The 20,202-nt window shown below is 52.0% G+C and overlaps 1 protein-coding gene and 1 non-coding gene across 2 annotated transcripts in view; one reads left to right on the top strand and one right to left on the bottom strand.

Moving 5' to 3' along the window:
- Nucleotides 1–20,202, top strand: part of LOC144735787 (syntaxin-binding protein 5-like) — a 195,665-nt gene that overhangs the window by 118,263 nt on the left and 57,200 nt on the right. The window contains exons 12-22 of the mRNA XM_078618309.1: nucleotides 749–896; nucleotides 2,059–2,126; nucleotides 4,131–4,171; nucleotides 4,741–4,793; nucleotides 4,835–4,864; nucleotides 4,905–5,033; nucleotides 11,318–11,373; nucleotides 11,497–11,622; nucleotides 12,718–12,843; nucleotides 14,411–14,562; nucleotides 18,639–18,704. Of these exons, the coding sequence (XP_078474435.1) occupies nucleotides 749–896; nucleotides 2,059–2,126; nucleotides 4,131–4,171; nucleotides 4,741–4,793; nucleotides 4,835–4,864; nucleotides 4,905–5,033; nucleotides 11,318–11,373; nucleotides 11,497–11,622; nucleotides 12,718–12,843; nucleotides 14,411–14,562; nucleotides 18,639–18,704 (995 nt within the window). The remainder of the gene's footprint in view (nucleotides 1–748; nucleotides 897–2,058; nucleotides 2,127–4,130; nucleotides 4,172–4,740; nucleotides 4,794–4,834; nucleotides 4,865–4,904; nucleotides 5,034–11,317; nucleotides 11,374–11,496; nucleotides 11,623–12,717; nucleotides 12,844–14,410; nucleotides 14,563–18,638; nucleotides 18,705–20,202) is intronic.
- Nucleotides 19,894–19,965, bottom strand: TRNAE-UUC (transfer RNA glutamic acid (anticodon UUC)). Its single transcript has one exon. It is a non-coding gene; the product is annotated as a tRNA-Glu (tRNA).

The following is a 20,202-nucleotide window of genomic DNA, read 5'->3' as shown; positions in this document are numbered from 1 at the left end:
GGGAGTGGAGGCAGGAGATGATGTAGCTGGCCCTGCTGGTGATGGAGGGAAGCCAGTGGGGGAGGGAGTGGAGGCAGGAGATGATGTAGCTGGCCCTGCTGGTGATGGAGGGAAGCCAGTGGAGGAGGGAGTGGAGGCAGGAGATGATGTAGCTGGCCCTGCCGGTGATGGTGGGAAGCCAGTGGGGGAGGGAGTGGAGGCAGGAGATGATGTAGCTGGCCCTGCTGGTGATGGAGGGAAGCCAGTGGGGGAGGGAGTGGAGGCAGGAGATGATGTAGCTGGCCCTGCTGGTGATGGAGGGAAGCCAGTGGAGGAGGGAGTGGAGGCAGGAGATGATGTAGCTGGTCCTGCTGGTGATGGAGGCAAGCCAGTGGGGGAGGGAGTGGAGGCAGGAGATGATGTAGCTGGCCCTGCTGGTGATGGTGGGAAGCGAGTGGAGGAGGGAGTGGAGGCAGGAGATGATGTAGCTGGCTCTGCTGGTGATGGAGGGAAGCGAGTGGAGGAGGGAGTGGAGGCAGGAGATGATGTAGCTGGTCCTGCTGGTGATGGTGGGAAGCCAGTGGAGGAGGGAATTGAGGCAGGACATGTTGTAGCTGGCCCTGCTGGAGATGGAGGGACGCCACTGGAGGAGGAAGTGGAGAGAGGTGAGAAAATCTAGACGAGGATGACAGTCTCTGTGCACGATGTGGGTGACCAATTGTTCGGAGTTTCTTGAGGTGGCTAATGCTTGCATTCCCGTCGGTTGCAGCTACCCAATCTTTGAAAATCCCTACGCGATGGACATCCACGACTCACCCGTCACGTTCTGCGAGTATTTTGCCGACTGCTCGGTGGAAATCATCCCGGCGCTGTATTCTGTAGGAGCTCGCCAGAAGAAGCAAGGCTTCAGCAAACAGGTCTCTCTTCGTACTACATCAGAAGCAACGATTTCTGGCGGGATGCCTGCCTGCCTGCTTGGCCTGCACCAAAGTGCACGTGCGGCGGTGGTGGCGTCGACATTTAAAAATTAGTTTTCGAGAAAAGTTGCCCAGGTGGCTCAGATAGCCCATGGGCCAGAGCAGAAATGGATATCACCCCAGTTGGCTAAACTTTATTCGTGTCCATGTATTTAGGTGGCTATTATTACGAGTTATCTATATGATTTCCCACTCGTTTCAAATGCTTGCCACGTAATTTCACTGTTATTAGCCACATGAAGTAATTTGAACCAGTAAAGTGGTGCCACCTCTTGTGACACCAGCTAGTGAAATATCTGGTCTGGGCTCATGGACTCAAAGGTCATGGCACCTGAGACTGGACCGCTGAGATCCTGGCTTCAATTCCTGGCAGCTACCTGTCGTTAATTGGGGCTCTCAAGTGTAGCGAGTTGAAGGTCTCAGCGTGGTCACAAGTGACTCGCACAGCAACAAAAAATACGGCATCACGTTTGAAATCTGCTCTTAATTTGACCAAACTCCGCTCTTCACTTGGCTAAAATGCCAGCGCTGAGAATAAAAATTTGACTCTCACGCGACGAACCCCATTCTGACACGCAGAGCACGCGGGAACGTCTGACCGGCTGTTTCAGTGCGGTTATTGGAGGTGATAAATCAACAAACACAAGATTCTAAACGACATCAAACTCGCACTGGTGCTGCTTCAGTAAACCACATGCCGGGGCAAGTCAATATTAATTAGCGAGCGTAAACATCGACACTGCTTTGTGGTAATGAATGTCAAATAGAAGGGATCATGGATTTGCATGTTAAATAACTGCGCGCAAAAAAAGAGTGCATTCAAAATTAGTTAAACAAATGCATTATTACGATTATGTTGTTTGATTCACCAACATCATTGACGTTTTTGGTTCTTTAAAGATGCGAATGTTTTTATTTTAGCCACTCTCCCCAAACTTAATCCCCACTGCGTGTCATCATCGTCGCGTGACGGGGAATCCCCTCGGGAGCTGATTCGCGTGCACGGTCCGAATGCGCGCGCGTCCGCGAGCCGAGTGAGGCCAACGGGTCACCCTGCCCCCCTGCCCCCCTGCCCCCCTGCTCCCCTGTCCCCCTGCTTTAGGAGTGGCCCATTAGTGGCGGCAGCTGGGACATCGGCAACCAGAGCTACCCAGAGGTGATCATCACAGGGTGAGTGCGCGGGCCCCCTCTCTTTCCTACTCCTCCTCCTCCTCCCACTCCTTTCTTGGGCGCCACGGTGGCGAGATGTTAACTACCTCGCCTGGTATACAGGACGGCGTGGGTTCGATCCTGATCCCGACCCTGACGCCTGTTGTATATTTGGAGTTTGAGCGTTCTCCCTGTGGTCGCGTGGATTTTTCTGCGGGTCGTCCGGTTTTTCCCCTCTATATTTAAAAACACGCGTTTAGAGTATCTGTGGCCGCTAATAATTTCCACGTGAGGATAAGTCACTTCGTTGAGCTATCATTTTGATAGCCAGGTCACTTCTGAAAAGAGCTGTATTGCTCCAGTGGACCTTACCTGCTAAAATAAAAAAAAAGTTTTTAGAGTTTTTAAGTTCACAGACACGAACCCCGCTAAACTGCTCGTGAGGTCCAGTCGTGATATCGTCGTCGTGATATCTCCGCATCGCTGCTGCCACTGTCACATAAAGTCAGTCGGTCACGTTGGCTCAAATGCATTTTCAAGGCGACCTAAGACAAAAAGACCACAATGCACTTCTTCAGAAAATGTGGGTGGTTGTTTTGCATAACTTATAGGGACTGCGTGCTATTTACATGTCTCTCTGCGTTGTTGTTGTTTGAAACGTATGGTTTTACGGCCAGCACTACTTCTCTGTTACAATTATGGGTTTGCTTGCTCTTCAGGGATTTGATTAGTGTTGGCACGAGCGAAGGTCATGGGTCCCATGGTTGGCGGAGTTGGGACTCCACAGGTATAGCTTCTAGGGGCAGGCGTTGGTGGCAGTGATGATGACAATGAATCCAGTCAACAGTTGTCTATCACTGCATGGCTGCAGCTGCTGTCAATTGGTGAAATTTGCTCGAATTTATTTTGATGGTGACCTTAAATGTCAGGACCAGATTGGCTTTTTTTTGCAGAAAGCACAAAGGGCTGTGCGCTTTAAATGCAGCTGAGCGAGTTTGTTTGAAACTCGTGATGGAAGGTCATTCCTTCCCTTTCGTTACCTTCAAGTGTTAATCAGGACAACCTCCCCCCCTTTCGGCTTCTGTGTGTATTCACCTTTCCAATTCGCAATTAAATACCTGTCTGGATTTTTTAAATTGCTGGCATGATTAATGTTGTTGAATTTCATATTCATGCCAAATATGTACGTGACACAGAAAACCCATCACAGCAGAAAACAATTACGCATGCTGGGAACAAATGGTGGAGTATTGCACTTAGAAAAGCTCTTAGCCTTGACTCAGACATTCAGTTCTTTTGAGCTGGTAGTCTAGACAATGCTGAGAGCTCTTGTACAACTATTCTTCGTTTCAATTTGGTTTGCCAACTCACACGGGACTAAAACGCCACACATTCGTCGATAATGTCGCCCTAGAAGCAATGTATTCATGTCGGAACGAAAGGCAACGTTTCAGGCAATGTCCCTTATTCAGAGTGCACGTGCTGCGTCATTGACGAATGCGTTGAGGGCTGTTCATTTTTTGCTTGTGCACCAACTGACAAAAGCAGTGTCATCCAGAGAATTGCTTTGCCTGAATTTGTCGATATTCCGACACATTCAGGTAAAATAACGTCGGTTCCGAATATGTGCTCGTCATATTGCAGCGTTGAGTGGTGGGTGCGCTGCTGTGTTTACCTGGCGAACCTGAGTTCAATTCCCAGCCACGGCTAAGATCAGTGGCGGGTGGTATTGGAGCCGGTCTTGGGCCTCCATGTCTATGCTTTCCCACTGACCAGCGTGGTGAAGTATGGCAGATGCAGATCTATAAACTTCCCAGAGGGGGCAAGGTGGGGGGGGGGGGGTCAGGGGGGAGGGGGAGGCGGGGGCGGGGCTGTCCCACAAGGCCAAGGTTTAAAACACCCCACCACCACCCCACTACCCCACCACCACCCACCACAAGTGGCCCCACTCGCGGGGAGAGTTTCGGGCTTGTTATTTATTTATTTATCTCCCCGCCCCCCCCACCTCTCCCCGCTCCATCCTAGGCACGCGGATGGCTCCCTCAAGTTCTGGGATGCTTCCGCCAGTAAGTGATGCATCTCGTGCCACACCCACCCGCCATCACTCTCTCTATGCAGTGGCGAGTCACAGAGAGGTGGACGACGCACAGACAGCCTCCAGCGAGTCACAGACAGGTGGACGACTCACAGACAGGTGGACGACTCACAGACAGGTGGACGACTCACAGACAGCCTCCAGCGAGTCACAGACAGGTGGACGACTCACAGACAGGTGGACGACTCACAGACAGCCTCCAGCGAGTCACAGACAGGTGGACGACTCACAGACAGGTGGACGACTCACAGACAGGTGGACGACTCACAGACAGCCTCCAGCGAGTCACAGACAGGTGGACGACTCACAGACAGGTGGACGACTCACAGACAGCCTCCAGCGAGTCACAGACAGGTGGACGACTCACAGACAGCCTCCAGCGAGTCGCTCCGCGTGAGGATGACTGCCCGTCGACAGCAAGCGATGCCGGAACCCGTCGTCGCTCGGACTCGAACGCCCAGTATTAACTGAGCTTCTCGCGCTTATCCCCGTGTGTGCCCCCCCCGCCCTCTACCACCCCCCCCCGCCCCCCCCCCCCAGTCACCCTGCAGCTGCTATACAAGCTCCGCACAGCCAAGATTTTTGAACGACCCGTGGCCGCCGGGGTCGGAGTTCGGGACGGCGGCAAGGGCAGCGGCGGCGGCGGCAGCGGCGGCGTGCCGTCGCCTGCCCCGGCGGCGGCGGTGGCGGTGGCGCTGGACGAGCCGGAGGACCCGTTCGCCGTCCAGCTGCTGGCCTGGTGCCCCGAGAGCCGCATGCTGTGCGTCGCCGGCGCGTCGTCACACGTCGTCTTCTACCGATTCAGCCGTCAGGAGGCCGTCGGAGAGATCGCGGTACGAGAGACTCGCGCGCTCGCCCTCGCACGCCGCCGTTGAACTCGTTTGGGGCCCCCTTGATGTGGGGCGCCGTGCCCACGGGTTCCACGTGAGTGTCAGCGCCAGTGCCGGATTATCGTAGTAGCACAAGTAGCTGCATATGTAGTAGCTACATATGTACTAGTTACTTATGTAGTAGCTACACGTGTAGTAGCTGCACGTGTAGTTGCTGCACGTGTAGTAGCTACACGTGTAGTAGCTGCACGTGTAGTAGCTGCACGTGTAGTAGCTGCACGTGTAGTAGCTACTTATGTAGTAGCTGCACGTGTAGTAGCTGCACGTGTAGTAGCTACACGTGTAGTAGCTACACGTGTAGTAGCTACTTATGTAGTAGCTACACGTGTAGTAGCTGCACGTGTAGTAGCTGCACGTGTAGTAGCTGCACGTGTAGTAGCTGCACGTGTAGTAGCTGCATGTGTAGTAGCTACTTATGTAGTTGCTACAGATGATGTTACGGGCCCCGCACTTTCAAGGGCCCCGCGCTAAATGCTTTCAAGCTATCAATTCCGTTAAATTTCGATTTAAAGCTTTCGTGACTGCAGGGATTAATATTCTTGGTTCTTTAGGTAAAGTCACGTAGAAGGGAAATAATAAAATAATAAAAATAAAACATCATAAAATACAATTCCCACGAACGCTGTCTTTCCGACAGCCCTGTTCTTCACCTGAGGACGGCTGCTTGTGTTGTGGCCGAAACGTCGTGAGAATTGTATTTTATTATGTTTTTTTTTCTTCCCTTCTACGTGGCTATCAATTCCGGTTCAGTGATTCTGCACTTGCTCTACTACTATAGTACTCTACCGCCTTCAACTTTTATGAACGACTGGGTGTTTCAGTTTAGCGATTTGTCGTATTATCTGGCTGTATAGCAAATAAAAAAATACAACTACCTTACTATGTAAGTAAAAAATGTGTTTTTTTAATTTAGAGCCCCTTAATAACATTGGCTACAAGCCCCGCGCACTGGTAAGCATGTGTTTCTCTTGTTTTCCTACCCCCCACCCTCACCACTGCAAAATATTCCACCCGGACAAATGTATCGGTGTCTTTGAACAAAAAAGACTGCGAGTGTTGAGCACTTTGCTGAATTATTCATGGCATCCGCACGGTGAATCTGTCCAGTGATTGAATGTGTGCCCCCCCCCTCCTCCCACACCGAGGTTTCACATTTAGGGGGAGCACAGAGAAGCATAAACGTTGAGACATATTTTATTTTTTTATAAACTCATGACATTCCCTTGCACGAATATGAGTCCAGGTGCACTGTGCTCCACCACCCACCGCCCAGATCCGGCACCCTCCCAATGCCATCCGTACGGCCGACTTGAAGGACGGCCTACGCGCATAACATTCTAAATATGGTGCCGTTGTATAATGGATGCTGTTGAGCCGATGATTTACGTGACACTGTTAGATATATTTTTTCAGAGTGATGGAAAGCTGTCCCCCGGTTTCACGTTCAGGGCGAGCACACAGAAGCTTAAACGTTGAGACGTATTTACAAACAAAAACAAAACAAAAACTCGTGACATTCCCTGGAGCGAATATCTCTAAATGTGGGTATCGGTTCAAGCGAAGGGCGTTGACATTACTTTGAGGCGGTGTCCGTGAAATCAACTCCAACTCACTTTGCCGAGCCCTCCGATTTGCAGTCAACGGCGGTGCCCGGCTGAGCGAGCCACGTGAAAGAGTCGAGGCCGCGTCAAGGGGGCGCGGTGCGGCAGAGGTCGCAACCGGGTATCCGATACCCGTACCCTACCCGATACCCGGCTACCTGTACCCGGCCGGGTACTGGTACCCATTTGCGACCCTGGTGCGGCCGGGTACAGATAGGGGTAAGGAATCAAAACCCGTTTGCGACCTCTGCGGTGCGGTACCCCGTGCTTGCAAAGAGCGGCACCGCAGCCGAGGGCGGGGAAGTGACAGCACAGGAGAAGCTCTGCTCTGTGCTTTTGTAATTAAGGACTCTCTCTCAGATGTCGATCTCCGTTGTCCTTTATTGGGTTCCGTAGAATCTCGTTACCACGGCGTCCTCGCTCAGGCCCGCGTCCCTCCCGACCATCTCTCCACAGCCACTCGGCTGCTCCGATATGCAGTCTCCCTGCTGCTCCGATATGCAGTCTCCCTGCTGCTCCGATATGCAGTCTCCCTGCTGCTCCACCTTGCAGCCACACCGCTGCTCCGCTCTCTAGCTTCACTGCTGCCCCGTATACAGCTAGCCTCCCACAGCCGCTAGCTCTCTGCGTCTGACACCGATGGCTGACGGTGTCGCCGTCTCCCACTGCGTGGCGACCGCGCCACTCTCTCCGTCCTGCCCAGCGTGGCCTCCTCGTGTTTCACTCCGTCTCAACTCCCCTTTCCCCTTCCGGTTCTCCCCCTAAATCCTCTCTCCCACGTGACCCTAACTCCGCCCACTCCCCACGTGACCCAGACTCCGCCCCCCCTCAATCCTTGCTCGCATTACACTTTGCTGCTGCTGCTGTAGCTACTGCTGTAGCCATTGCAGCTACTGCTGTAGCTACTGCTGTAGCAATTGTAGCTGCTGCTGTAGCTGCTGCTGTAGCTGCTGTAGCTGCTGCTGTAGCTACTGCTGAAGCTGCTGCTGTAGCCATTGTCGCTGCTGCTGTAGGTGCTGTAGCTACTGCTGAAGCTGCTGTAGCTACTGCTGAAGCTGCTGCTGCTGTAGCTCCTGTAACCACTGCTGTAGCTACTGCTGTAGCTGCTGTAGCTGCTGCTGTAGCTACTGCTGAAGCTGCTGCTGCTGTAGCTCCTGTAACCACTGCTGTAGCTACTGCTGTAGATGCTGTTGCCATAGCTACTGCGGCTGCTGCTACTGCTGCTGCAGCTGCTGCTACTGCTGTAGCTATTGTAGCTACTGCTGCTGTAGTTTCTGCTGCTGTTGCTGCTGTGGCTGTAGCTGCAGTAAATAGTTTGACTCCCGTTTTTAGAATGCTGTGTCTCAGTGGGCCTGACTGTTTGAGCCTAGTGAATCCAGTCTGGTCTGGACAGCGCATTTCGAAACTGGTGATCCAGGCGGTCTGCCGGTCCTTAATTTCAAACCGTGTGAGAGCCGATTAAGACTTAAAAAATGTCTCTCGTTCAGGGGAGACCTGAGTCTTAACAAGGTTGATGTGCCACCACCACTACAACGAGGTTCAAATGACTCGTGACAATTAAATCAATGACGTGAATTCATCGATCAGTGAAATTTCACTGCCACATTAGTATGATAATGCGTCCTTCATTTCCACAGGTTGAAAATTGCTCAACCACCCATCACTGCAGTCGATCAATCAATCTGTGCATCAATTAACTTCACAACCAGACAGAGGCACGTTCGGAGGCTCCATCGGACGTGCAGATTGGAAATACGAGAGCCATCAGTCGATTAAATGAATCCATCAAGTCAATGAGCTGTTCAACCAGATGCAAAAAACATGATTTTCCTCTGGCTCGTGGGCTAAAAATACTCCACAGCAATCAATTAAATCAACACCAATCAATTAAATTGATCAGTCAATTAAATCTCATTTCGAGCCACAAACGTTTTAAAATTTAATAAGTGAACGGTTATAGGCGATTGCGACCCATGCAATATAAGCTCCCGTAATTTGTTCATCATCTGTTCATAAGGACTGCATTAATTTTCAACGAAAAACCGCAGCTGAGGCCTTGTGGCCCTGGGGCCAATACCAGGCCTTCAGATGGAATGGGGGAGCATTATCAAATTGAGAAGCATTTTATATACTTATATATTTATTTAAATCCCGAAGCAGATGGATGCTCGTAAATAGCACCCTCAGATATCCCCTTTCTCTCCGTGCCGCCGCCTCTGCTTGGCGCTGAGCGCTTCCGACATCTGCGCCTTGATTTTTACTTCCACTCGAGGTGAATTCCTCGTCGAGGATAGTTCACGACGGTCGAGACGTGAACACGATGCGCCTTGTCTGTCTTTCTCCCTTCTTCTTCTTCTTCATCAACCGCGTGCGACACCGCTGGCTACGGCACGCGACGTCCCGCTAATGGTTAAAGAATCCCGTGGTATTCACCATGAAGCAATTTTTATTTTCTCAAAAAAAATGCAAAAACATTTTTTTTGTCAATTTGTTGGATTGTCTCCAGGGCAAGTCTCTGTAATAGCAACACAACTTCATGCTATACATGTCCATGTGATGGGCCACTTTGTTGAGTTATCTTTTGTGGTAGCCAGGTGGCTTCTGAAAATAAGTGAATATCTCAGTGTGCTTTGGCCTGGTAGGATGAGGATGGTTTAGTTATATTTGTTTGTGTTGGGAGATGTGTTTACCTTTCTTGTTTTTTGCACGGCTATCGTGTTTCTGTACTGTTTGTTGTAGTAACATTCTTATCAGCCGCTACTGGACATCTGCGAACAAAGAGCTTTACAGCTCATCCGATTCCTTCAGGATGAATACATATTCTGATTCTCATTCATTGACATCACTCCTTTGCGTTCACGTTGACCCATTCTGCTCAATGGCAATGCACCTCCGGTGAGCACGGCTGGCTACATACGGTGCGAAAGAAGTTCAACATACGTACGGTTCAACATACAACGCATCATGAGTTTGCGTACAGTTTTTTTTGGGCGTTGAATGGGTCCCTCATAATTTATACGGAGCGATCTTTGCCAATAACATTTGGTGACCCAGACGCATTTGTTAAACAAGCGTGACTGCTGACGAGACCCAGAATATCGAACCGGTCCAGGTTTTTTTTCTCTTTCTCTCTCTCGTTTGCTTAAACAAATCCTGCTGTGCCGCATCGGCGTGGGAAAGCCAATAGGCGCATTAGTGTGCCCGCAGTGAGGCGATGATTGCTGCTCCGTCTGTGTGTACAATCCCAATTGAGAAATTTGCTGGGCGATTTTCTAATTTGGCGAATTTTGGGTTCCTGACCGCCGGCACGCGATCCGTTCCTCTTGCTGAACGACGTCACGGGGCATCTTGAACGTCCGCCGTGAAGTGGGCGGCGTAGTAGAATTACAATGAATACACGCTGCGGTATTAACCGGGGCGGCTTCTGGAAGCCGAACCGTGAGTCTCTACAGCAGGCGGCGAACTTGGCTACCGCCGAGCCATTTCCAAGGCACGTTAGACCCCATTCCCGTTGTGAGACGTCTGCAAGTTGCAGGGTGCTGGCTGTCCCGTTCACCGCTGATTCTGGGAGCGCGCGAGCGGCTTGGTGTTGATTTATTCAGCGGAGGCGTAGGCAGCGCCGTTGTTTTTAAAGACGTCGTTACTCACCGCAGAGAACCGTAGCGACACGACCGCCATCACTCTACGAAAGCAGGCGCCAAACTGTGCCAGACGACCTGCCGCGTGGCCTTGTGGGAGCCTCGGTAACTGATAACGTAATTTTAGAGTGTTTCTTACGATTCCATCCCGAAAACTGGAAAATTCTGAAGCTGCACAAGGGAGAGAGAAGCGAAAATAGAATGCCTCCGATTGAACGGGGCAGTAAATCCCTGAATTTTAACGACATTCGTAGGGATGTGCATCAATGTCTATGTTTTGCACCGTGCTATGCAGCGACGTCTACCGTGTTCGCCTTCACGACCCGCATTGACCAGAGCGGTGAAGTATGGTTAAACAATCCCCACGTCCCGCACAGCGCAGGGAGGTTCCTCATCCAGCAGTGGATTGACAAGAAGTCTGCACGCCTACGGACGTGCAAATCGCAGCCCGAAATAAGCAAAGCAATTTCCCAATGCATTGTAACATTTGTTACGGCGGTGTCGCAAGCAAAGGTCTCTTAATAAAAATAAATAAATATTGGTTTGATAACCACGGGACATTTCATTACGTACGCATGCAGCCTGAACAAGAATCGCAACGCATTACAACACAACGGCATTTTCCCATGTCACCAAGCTGCGCTTCAGCCGCGCGTTTTTTTTGTTTGCACACAAAGCTGAAGCATTTTGACAGCTAATTATATGATAGCAATTTTTTGACAAAAGAGCGCAATTCGTGCGGCTTCCAAGCGGAGATTTGCCACTGACTCTTTTTTCACAGACTCATAAAGCACCACAGAGACCCACAGAGACCCATACTCAACGGTATGTGCGTATGTACATTGAACTTCTTTCTCACCGTACGTAGCCAACCGTGCTAATCGGAGGTGCGGGGGGGGGGACAACAACAATCTAAACACGGAAAGGAGTTCCAAAGAAATTTAGTTTTCAACCTACAAGGACCAAACAGTCTGCCTGGCGGCTGCAGGTACTGGAGGTGAGGATGCAGCCGGAGCCAGAGGGAGCCGAAACTCCCGATCCTGACGCGGTGATATCGACCGTCTCCTCCTCATTGTCATCATCGTCCACGACTGCTGCCACTGCTGCTTCGGGTGCCGCCACCTCCTCCTCCACCTCCTCTTCCACCTTCCCCTCCTCATCGCTTCCGCCCCCCCCGGCGCCGTCCGGACCCAGCCCGGGCCTCCCGGCGTCGTCATCGCAGCTGCCGTACCCACGCGGGCACCCGTCCAGCGCCAGCACCGGCTCGGGCGATGGGGCAGTGCCGTCCCTCAGGTGCGAGATCTTAACCCCCTCGACTGGTCGTGGGGTCGATCCCAACTCTGACGACGGCTGTATATGTTTTGGAGGTTGCACGTTCTTCCCATGGTCGCGTGGATTTTTCTCCGGGTCCTCCGCTTCCCCCCCCCCCCTCCTCCACATTTAGAATTTTGCCTTTGGAGAACTTGACTGCGATAAATTTCCACGCGATCGGCCACTCTCATTTGCGGCCAGCTCGCTTCTGAATAAGAGCCATACAGCTCGGTGGGCCTTACCTGGTAAAATAAAAAAAATAAGATTTTAGCTTCGTTCTAGCTGACCCCACGTGTGCATTTCTACGAAAATCTGGCGGTTTACTGCCAAACCTCCAATAGACCACCCCCCACTTCACCCCCTGGCCCCCCCCCTCCCCAGGTCTATGCATGCTCAGCAAAGCGACACCCTACCTCGGTATCCTAAACCCGAGAAACTTTCAATATTTCGCGCGTGCGCTCTGTCCGTGGCGTTTCAGACCCTCTTCGAACCACGCTCCCCAAAAAACAAACGAGCGCCTCGCCGAGTAATCTGGCCAAAGTGGGCGTCACGTTCTGTTGCTGCTGCTGCTGTTGCTGCTACTGTTGCTGCTGTTGCTGCTGTTGCTGCTGTTGCTGCTCCTGCTGTTGCTACTGCTGCTGTTGCTGCTGCTGTTGCTACTGCTGCTGTTGCTGCTGCTGTTGCTGCTGCTATTGCTGTTGCTGCTGCTGTTGCTGCTGTTGCTGCTACTGCTGTTGCTGCTACTGCTGTTGCTACTGCTGCTGTTACTGCTGCTGTTGCTGCTGCTGCTGTTGCTGCTGTTGCTGCTATTGCTGTTGCTGCTGCTGCTGTTGCTACTGCTGCTGTTGCTGCTGCTGTTGCTGCTGCTGCTGCTGTTGCTGCTGCTGCTGTTGCTGCTGTTGCTGCTGCTGCTGCTGTTGCTGCTGCTGCTGCTGTTGCTGCTGCTGCTGTTGCTGCTGCTGCTGTTGCTGCTGCTGCTGTTGCTGCTGCTGCTGTTGCTGCTGCTGCTGCTGTTGCTGCTGCTGTTGCTGCTGCTGCTGTTGCTGCTGCTGCGTGTGCTCGCCGTTCCTTGGCCAGGGTGAAGAGCGAGGCTGTGCGCCAGTGGCCGGGCTACCAGGCGGAGCTGGTCGTGCAGCTGGTGTGGGCCGACGGGGAGACCTCACAGCTGCCCACCAGCTTGGAGGTCAGCTCCGCCTATGGCCTGTGAGTACCCCCAGGGGACATGGAGAGATGGTCATCATCATCATAATAACAAGTATTAATATTTACTCGTTATATTCTCTCTCTCCGTAATACCCCGCGGGAGAATCGAAAACGGCAGCCACAACAAGAGAGGGGGGTTCGCTTTCAGAATTTAATTTTGTCATGTTTTTTTTTGCGTTTTCCTTATGAAATTTCTCCTCCTCTCCCGTTGCTTTCGACGAATTCCCAGCGGTGGCCACTTAGCGGAGGTGAAATAAATCTTCAGGTAAACACAACAGGCCGGCCTGGATTCATTATTATTATTATTTCCCCCCTTAAAATAGTCTCACAACAGGGTCGATAGCAGGCGCCGGCTCGCGTGTAAACGCCTGGAGGTTTGGACCAGGAGCAACGTTGTGAAGAAGGACTGATGAGAGAGAAACGGGATGCATAACCCCTCCTCGTTTATTGAATCCTTCTCAATGTACACGCGTGGCTTTTCCCTACGGTGCACTCTTGGTTTCTTCGTACGCACGAGAAAAAATTCGACTCGATAAGGAATTGGCCGAACATTTCGAACAGGACTCTGCTCAGTCGGTGCGTTTGTGTTGCGACGCAGAAAGATTGCAATTGGTTAGGCTCACCTTTCGAATGAAGAGGTATGTGTGTATTGCGTTTATAGCGTGCGTGTGTGATTGTGTGCGTGTGTGATTGATTGTTGTGGGGAGCGGTAGTTTACTGGTTAGCTCGCTGCACTACGAACTTGGCGACCCGGGTTCGATTCCCGCTCACGGCAAAACACCAGTGACGATTATCTGGGCCTCCCCTAGGTCGACTCAGCCTCAAATGAGTACCTGGCGCGGTGTGTTAACATCGCCGCTAGGGAGACAAAGGCGGTCGGGCGTGGTGCTGGCCACCCACCCTCTCGTGTACCGTTCCGGCCTTCATAGGTGCTCGCTAACAGCACTTGCCCCTACAGTCTGTTAAGGCTATACGGGGGATCTTTGTCTTCATCTTTGTGTGTGATTGTGCGTGTGTGTCATTGTGGGCGTGCGTGATTGTGTGCGTGTGCATGTGGGGAGTGGTGGTGCAGCGGTTGGTAGCTCTGCGCTATGAACACGGCGACTCGAGTTTTTATTTATGCTCACGGCCGTCACCAGTGACGATTATCTGAACCGGTACTGGGCCTCCCCTAGGTAGACTCAGCCTCAAATGAGCACATGGTGCAGTGTGGAAACATCGTCACTGGGGAGACAAAGGCGGCCGGGCGTGGTGCTGGCCACCCACGACCTTATGTGCTGGTGCCGGCCTTCATAGGTGCTGAGGCTATGCTGGGTGGATCTTTGTCTTCGTATCTTGGTGTGTAAGTTGTTTTCGTTTATGTATTGCAACGTTGGCCCGAGCGCTCCACAAAGCCTAAGGGCCTTGGGCAGTGACAGAATGTGCCGACTAACCCCGTGATGCTGGCCACCGACCCCTCGTGCGCCGTGTCGGCCTTCGTAGGTGCTCGCGAACAGCACTTGCTCCTGAGATGTGCTAAGGCCACACGTGTGATCTTTGTCTCTCTGCGTGTGCCGCTGCCGTGCAGGGTTGCGCTGGGCACTTGCAGTGGCCTCGTGGTGGTGGACGTCCTGCAGAGGAGCATTCTTCTCAGCCTGAGCTGCCTCGACCTCTACGGCTCCAGTGACCCCTACCAGAGACAACCCAAGTCCCCACGCAAGAGCAAGCAGCTGGCTGCTGGTGAGATACCCTCACCGACACACGCTGTGTGTCTCGGTAACCACGCACGCAGTCTGGGCAAGAGTTAAGCTGTGTACGGGACGTGCATGCACTCCGGTAATTCTTCGGCTACTCTAGTTGCTCGTCTGTTGGATGGATTTACGTGAACCAGCGCCCTTGGACGCTGCGTGCTTGATTTGAGGCCCTCATTCTCTCATCGTTTTTGATTCCTCACCATTGTTTGACTCTTACTTTGCATGCCAACGGACTTAATTCTTCAGGCACGTCAGCCACTGTCATCGTTATTAAGATGTTCATTAAATCACGTACGCGTTAACCACTTATGTATGCAATTATGTAGGTGTGATTAAAACGTATAATGGTAATACTAAGTGATTTAAATGCAGTGTGCCAGACATCCTGCAAGAGCAAACACGCTCTCCCCCACTATTAGACTGTCTTTGAGAGGGTTTTTCTTGAACCAATAATTATTTTAATTCCAATACAATAATAGTAATCAACCAGTCATGCACACTCCCCAGAAAGACAAATATTCCCGCGTATCGCCTTAATGGACTTCTTCGGCAAGCGCTGTTAGCGAGTAGCACCTATGAAGGCTGGCATGGTACACCAGGGGATGGGTGGCCAGCACCACGCCCGACCGCCTTTGTCTCCCCAGTGGCGATGTTTCACACACCGCACCAGGTACTCATCTGCTGAGGTCTGCCCAGACATGTTTTGATGTGGGCAGAGATCACTTGCTTTGGACCGGCCTGCCGGAGGATCTGAGGGCATTAAAATCGGTTAATGTTTTTGTTAAACGACATCTTTAAAACGTAACCTTTTCAGAATGGCTCTTTATTCGGATGCCTCGATTGTGTGCTTTTTATGCTTTTTTCTAATTATTATACTGAATTCACTGTAATGTCACGTCTTTCTTTAACGTATCAATCGTATCGTTGTTAGACATGCGTCAGTCGCTTTAAAATGTTCTTGTAAGAGCACTTTGTAATACTCTAAGTTTTTTTCGGTAAAGTCACGTAGGTAAAAAATGAAATTAAAATGTATAAAATAAAATAATAATTTTAATTTCATTTTTTACCTACGTGACTTTACCGAAAAAACTAAGAGTATGAATCCTTGCAGTCACGAAAGCTTCAAATCTAGAAGCACTTTGCATTTGCATGCGATGCACGTCAGTGTGCTAGATCCACGTGCACAACATTTGATTTCACTTCCCAACAATACCCACCAGATGTGGTGGACAAACACTGCGTGACACCATTGACGGCAGGTAAAAACACGCCCCCCCCCCTCTGCTTGTTTACTTAACGGGGCCCGAGAGGGGATTGGTTCGAGGCAGGGCAGTCGAAGGGGATTGTAGGTGGAAGTACAACAGTGGATACGAGTGGGAAACGTGAGGATGATCGACGGGGTGGGACGGTTGCAATCCGTTCGCAAAAGTGTGGGAAGGTGAGTGGCTGGAGGGAAAGCGGAAGGTCACGGAACCTTCGGGCATAGGGCTTGAGGCATTCAAGTGTGGGAAGCGAGAGAGTTCGGGACGCTTGGAGTGAAGGGGATCCTTTAAGATCACCGTGTGTGCCTCGTGCTGGAAGAAACAAAGACTGCTGCTGCTGAAGACTACTTGTGTCGGGTGTCACTATACGTGCCACCCAAAGCTGCCCCTTTGCTAATTGCCCCGTATTTTGTTGTCATCGCCGTCATGTGCCGCCGTGACTCACACACACACACGCGCGCGCTCGCGCATCATTTGCGTGTTGGGGTTTTCTTTTTTTTCGGCCCAGAGCAAGCAGAACGTCTTCGCGAGGCGTCGGCGTAATTGGGGTGACAGGTGTGCAGATCTCTCCGCACTTGGGAGATATTCTTGGTGCCTCCCACGGCTGTAAGCCCGAAGGCATCCTACCTGATCACCCCCCCTCCCCCATCGCTCCCCACCTGCCCTTCAGCTAAGGTGGCAGGGTCACACTAATTGTGTCTCACAGTACAGGTGAGAGACGGAGACGGGTGAGAGCATGAACAGGTAGGAGCCTGGACAGGTGAGGGTCTAGACAGGTGAGAACCTGGACAGGTGATAGCTTGAACAGGTAGGAGCCTGAACAGATTAGAACCTGGACAGGTGAGGGGCTGAACAAGTAAACAGCCTTGACAGGTGAGAGCCTGAATAGGTGTGAGCCTTAAGCTGCTGCTTGAAGGTGGTTGATGGTGCTTGGATGCTGCTGCTGGTGCTGGGAATGTGCAGCAGTGTAAGAGAGAGTTCCAGACGGCTGCTGGTGGTGCAGCTACAGAGAAATCCGCCCCTCTCAGCGGTAGGGGACGGCCACGGTCCTGTAGGGTACGATGAGCAGCAGCAGGTCGTAAGGTGAACTGCGTAGGACGCGGCGACTTGCCCGTGGTTCATTGGCGAGTGACAAGGGTGGAGGAGAGGTGAGGTAGAGAGACCTTAGAGAGAGAGAGAGGGCACGATGGCACAGAGGATAGCGATGTTGTACTTGCTACTCCTTGAGTGGATGGGGATCCAGTGGAGGGATTTTTAGCGGAGCCATTGAAGCCGAATGGTCGGCACATCCATTGTTTGTTGTCCGAACCACACGTGGGTGGGCGGGGGGCATCATTCTCAGCGATTCTAACCCATGGCCGGTCGCAAAAACGGCAATATTTTTTAAATCTTACCCTGATATCTTCTCAGAGCTCTCCTTGCCTTTCATCCCATAGATTGCATCGTCGCTTGCTGTTTGTCCGTCCCAGGCTGCGCAACTGAAGACATTTTCGCAACTTAAGACGTCTTCGCGACTGAAGACGTCTTCACAACTGAAGACGTTTTCGCAACTGAAGACGTTTTCGCAACTGAAGACGTCTTTGCAACGGTTAAACCTGCCGGTTATATCCACGGGCGAGCGGGCGGGCGATCGATTTGCGTCGTGGGTCAACCCGTGATGAGCACGGTTGGCTACGTACGGCGCGGAAGAAGTCCCAAGATGTCATTAGGCGCGCGCACGCCAGGCTCATTGCTGGGCGGCTCCTCACTCTGCCGTGGGGGTCGAAATAGAGACGACGGCGCACCGCACATCTTCACCACCACCTCCTAACCTCCTCCCCCCCCCCCTTGTTGTTTTTTTACCTGGGCCCGAACCTTCACCTCGACATAACCCTGCCACCCACCCACCCCGGATTCTAATCAAAGTGTCAGACTGTGCTTCTGAAATCGCTTCAGTCGGGCTCGCGCACCCAAAGGCAGGCAACTTGGGTGATCCAGCCGTCAGACAAAACCCGTACGAATTTTACATTTTAATTTATTTATTTCAGTTCCATGCGTGCGTGTGTCTGTGTGTCTCGTATTTGATTTCTCAGACCTTCTCTGCCTCAGAAATGTGAGGCAGTTACATTGTTGTTTTTTTTAAACGACCGCGAATGGCTGGCTCTGTGGATTGTGCCATGGGGCTCACAAGGACAACGCTTCCCACAATGCAATGTGCCAGCAACATTTTGTCATTTTAATATGAATGAGTGGATGTATTCGTAATATTTTTTTCATTCGTGAACGGGTTTGTCTGTTACTCGTGAGCTCCTATAAAGTACATATTCATATGTCCAGTTAACCCTTTCCCGTTCCCAGGCATCTGCAAGTTTGCAGGGTGGGTGTCCGTTTAATACGAAAGCGGTTAGCGTTAATTTTATTTCTAGAGGCGTAGCGTCGTTGTTTTTTTTTTAATACGTCGTTACTCAACGCGGAAAACTGTAGCGACACGCCCGCTGGCGGCCAAACTGTGCCACCCGCCCCTCCCGCATGGCCTTGCGGGAGCCTGGATACTGATGAAAAATGTATTTCTTTTAGTGTTTCTTTCTGAGTACCTTTCAAAAAAATAGTACTCGGAAAACAATTTTAAAAGGTAATTCTCATCAGGCCGTGTCGCGTGTTACAGAGTGCCGGGCAACCATGACTCCCGCGGGTGGTGGCAGCATCCACTTCGGGAAGGAGGGGGGGGGAATTGAGCAAAAAAAAATCCCCTGAATTGTTCTTCGGTCCGATTGCCCCCCCCGCCACCCTCCCCCCACTCCCCCCCGCCCCCACCCCCCAGGCCTGGCTGACATCACAGAGGGCATTGGGGCCCCGGACACAGAAAGGAGCCGCTCGCCAAGTTCAGGTGAGAGAGCTCCGACATGACACGGCTCCCGGGCCACGTTGGCAGCCGAACGCCATCTGTACACACGCACACACACACAAAGATCCCCCGTGTAGCCTTAACAGACTGTCAGGGCAAGTGCTGTGAGCGAGCACCAATGAAAGCCGGAACGTTACACGGGTGGGTGGGTGGCCAGCACCACGCCCGGCCGCCTTTGTCTCCCCAGTGGCGATATTTACACACCGCACCAGGTACTCATTTGATGCCGAGTCGACCTAGGGGAGGCCCAGGACCGGTTCAAATAATCGGTGTTGGCCGTGAGCAGGAATCGAACCCGGGTCGCCGGTTTCCTAGTGCGCTAACCGCTACACTACCGCTTCCCCAGACACACACAGACACACACACGGACACACACACACACGGACACACACACGGACACACGCACGCACTTGTGTTGCACGGCACCCCCCCCCCCCCTAGATCCCCCCTACACGTCCACCCCACCCACCCCCCCCTCAAAAAAGAAAGCAGTTGTTGTGATTCACGCGTCACGAAAAAAGTTTCATTACCACACTCGGCCAGATTTCCCATTACCTCGTGTGGCCCTCACCCGCTGGTGAGAGCCGAGAAGGCCGCCTATGAGCCGCACATTTCTTGCTGGCAGTTTCGAATTATGGGCAGGCGCGATGGCATTTCGCACACGGTACGATGTGATTAATTGTATTACCAGTCCGATATGGTTTTCCCGGTAACTCCGTGATTGTATTTGTGATCGCGTTGTTGTTGTTGTTGTTCCCGTCGAGTAGGAATGAAGTACGCTTCAGTTGTTGATTCGGCTGCACTCGGTTTTCTGATAAGCATGCCGTGAGAGAAAGAAGCCTTTGTAATCATTCAAACTTTTGCCACGGACGCACCGCGGACGACGCTGCTACGGTCTAGAGCCGCGCGGCTCGATGCGGGCGGGCGGCAGTGAGTGGCGGGTCGCGACCTTGGGGCCACGGCTTTTAACGCCGCACTGGTTGAGTGACGGTCGCTCAATAGAGATACAAATTCTTATATACAAGTCGAGTCGATCTAGGGGAGGGCCCAGAACCGGTTCAGATAATCGTCACCGGTGTTCGCCGGGATTGGGAATCGAACCCGGGTCGCCAGGTTCGTAGCGCAGCGCGCTGACCACTACACTACCGCTCCCCACTTAAAAATACATTACTTCCCATACCGGGAATTGAACCCGGGCCACCTGGGTGAAAACCAGGAATCCTAACCACTAGACCATATGGGAGTAAAGCCTGGAATTGAACTTGGCTCACCTGCTTGAGAGGCAGACATGCTCTCCGTTTTCCCACAACCGCTCAATAGAAGGTGGTGGTGGTGGGGGTGCAATTATTGTTGTTATAATTTTTTTGCCGGCTTTTCAACGTTCCTTTCGGCGCGTTGTCGAAAAGCCAAATCAGTTGTCAGCGTTGTTTGACTCTGGTATCCCGGATGGCTCTGTGGGGTACAACTGCCGATCGGCACT

This window comes from Lampetra planeri, chromosome 57, assembly GCF_965212315.1.
Source record: "Lampetra planeri chromosome 57, kcLamPlan1.2.h2, whole genome shotgun sequence".
NCBI classification, from domain to species: domain Eukaryota; kingdom Metazoa; phylum Chordata; class Hyperoartia; order Petromyzontiformes; family Petromyzontidae; genus Lampetra; species Lampetra planeri.
Note: the sequence above shows the minus strand (reverse complement) of the source record. Positions and strands in the feature narration are given on the sequence as shown.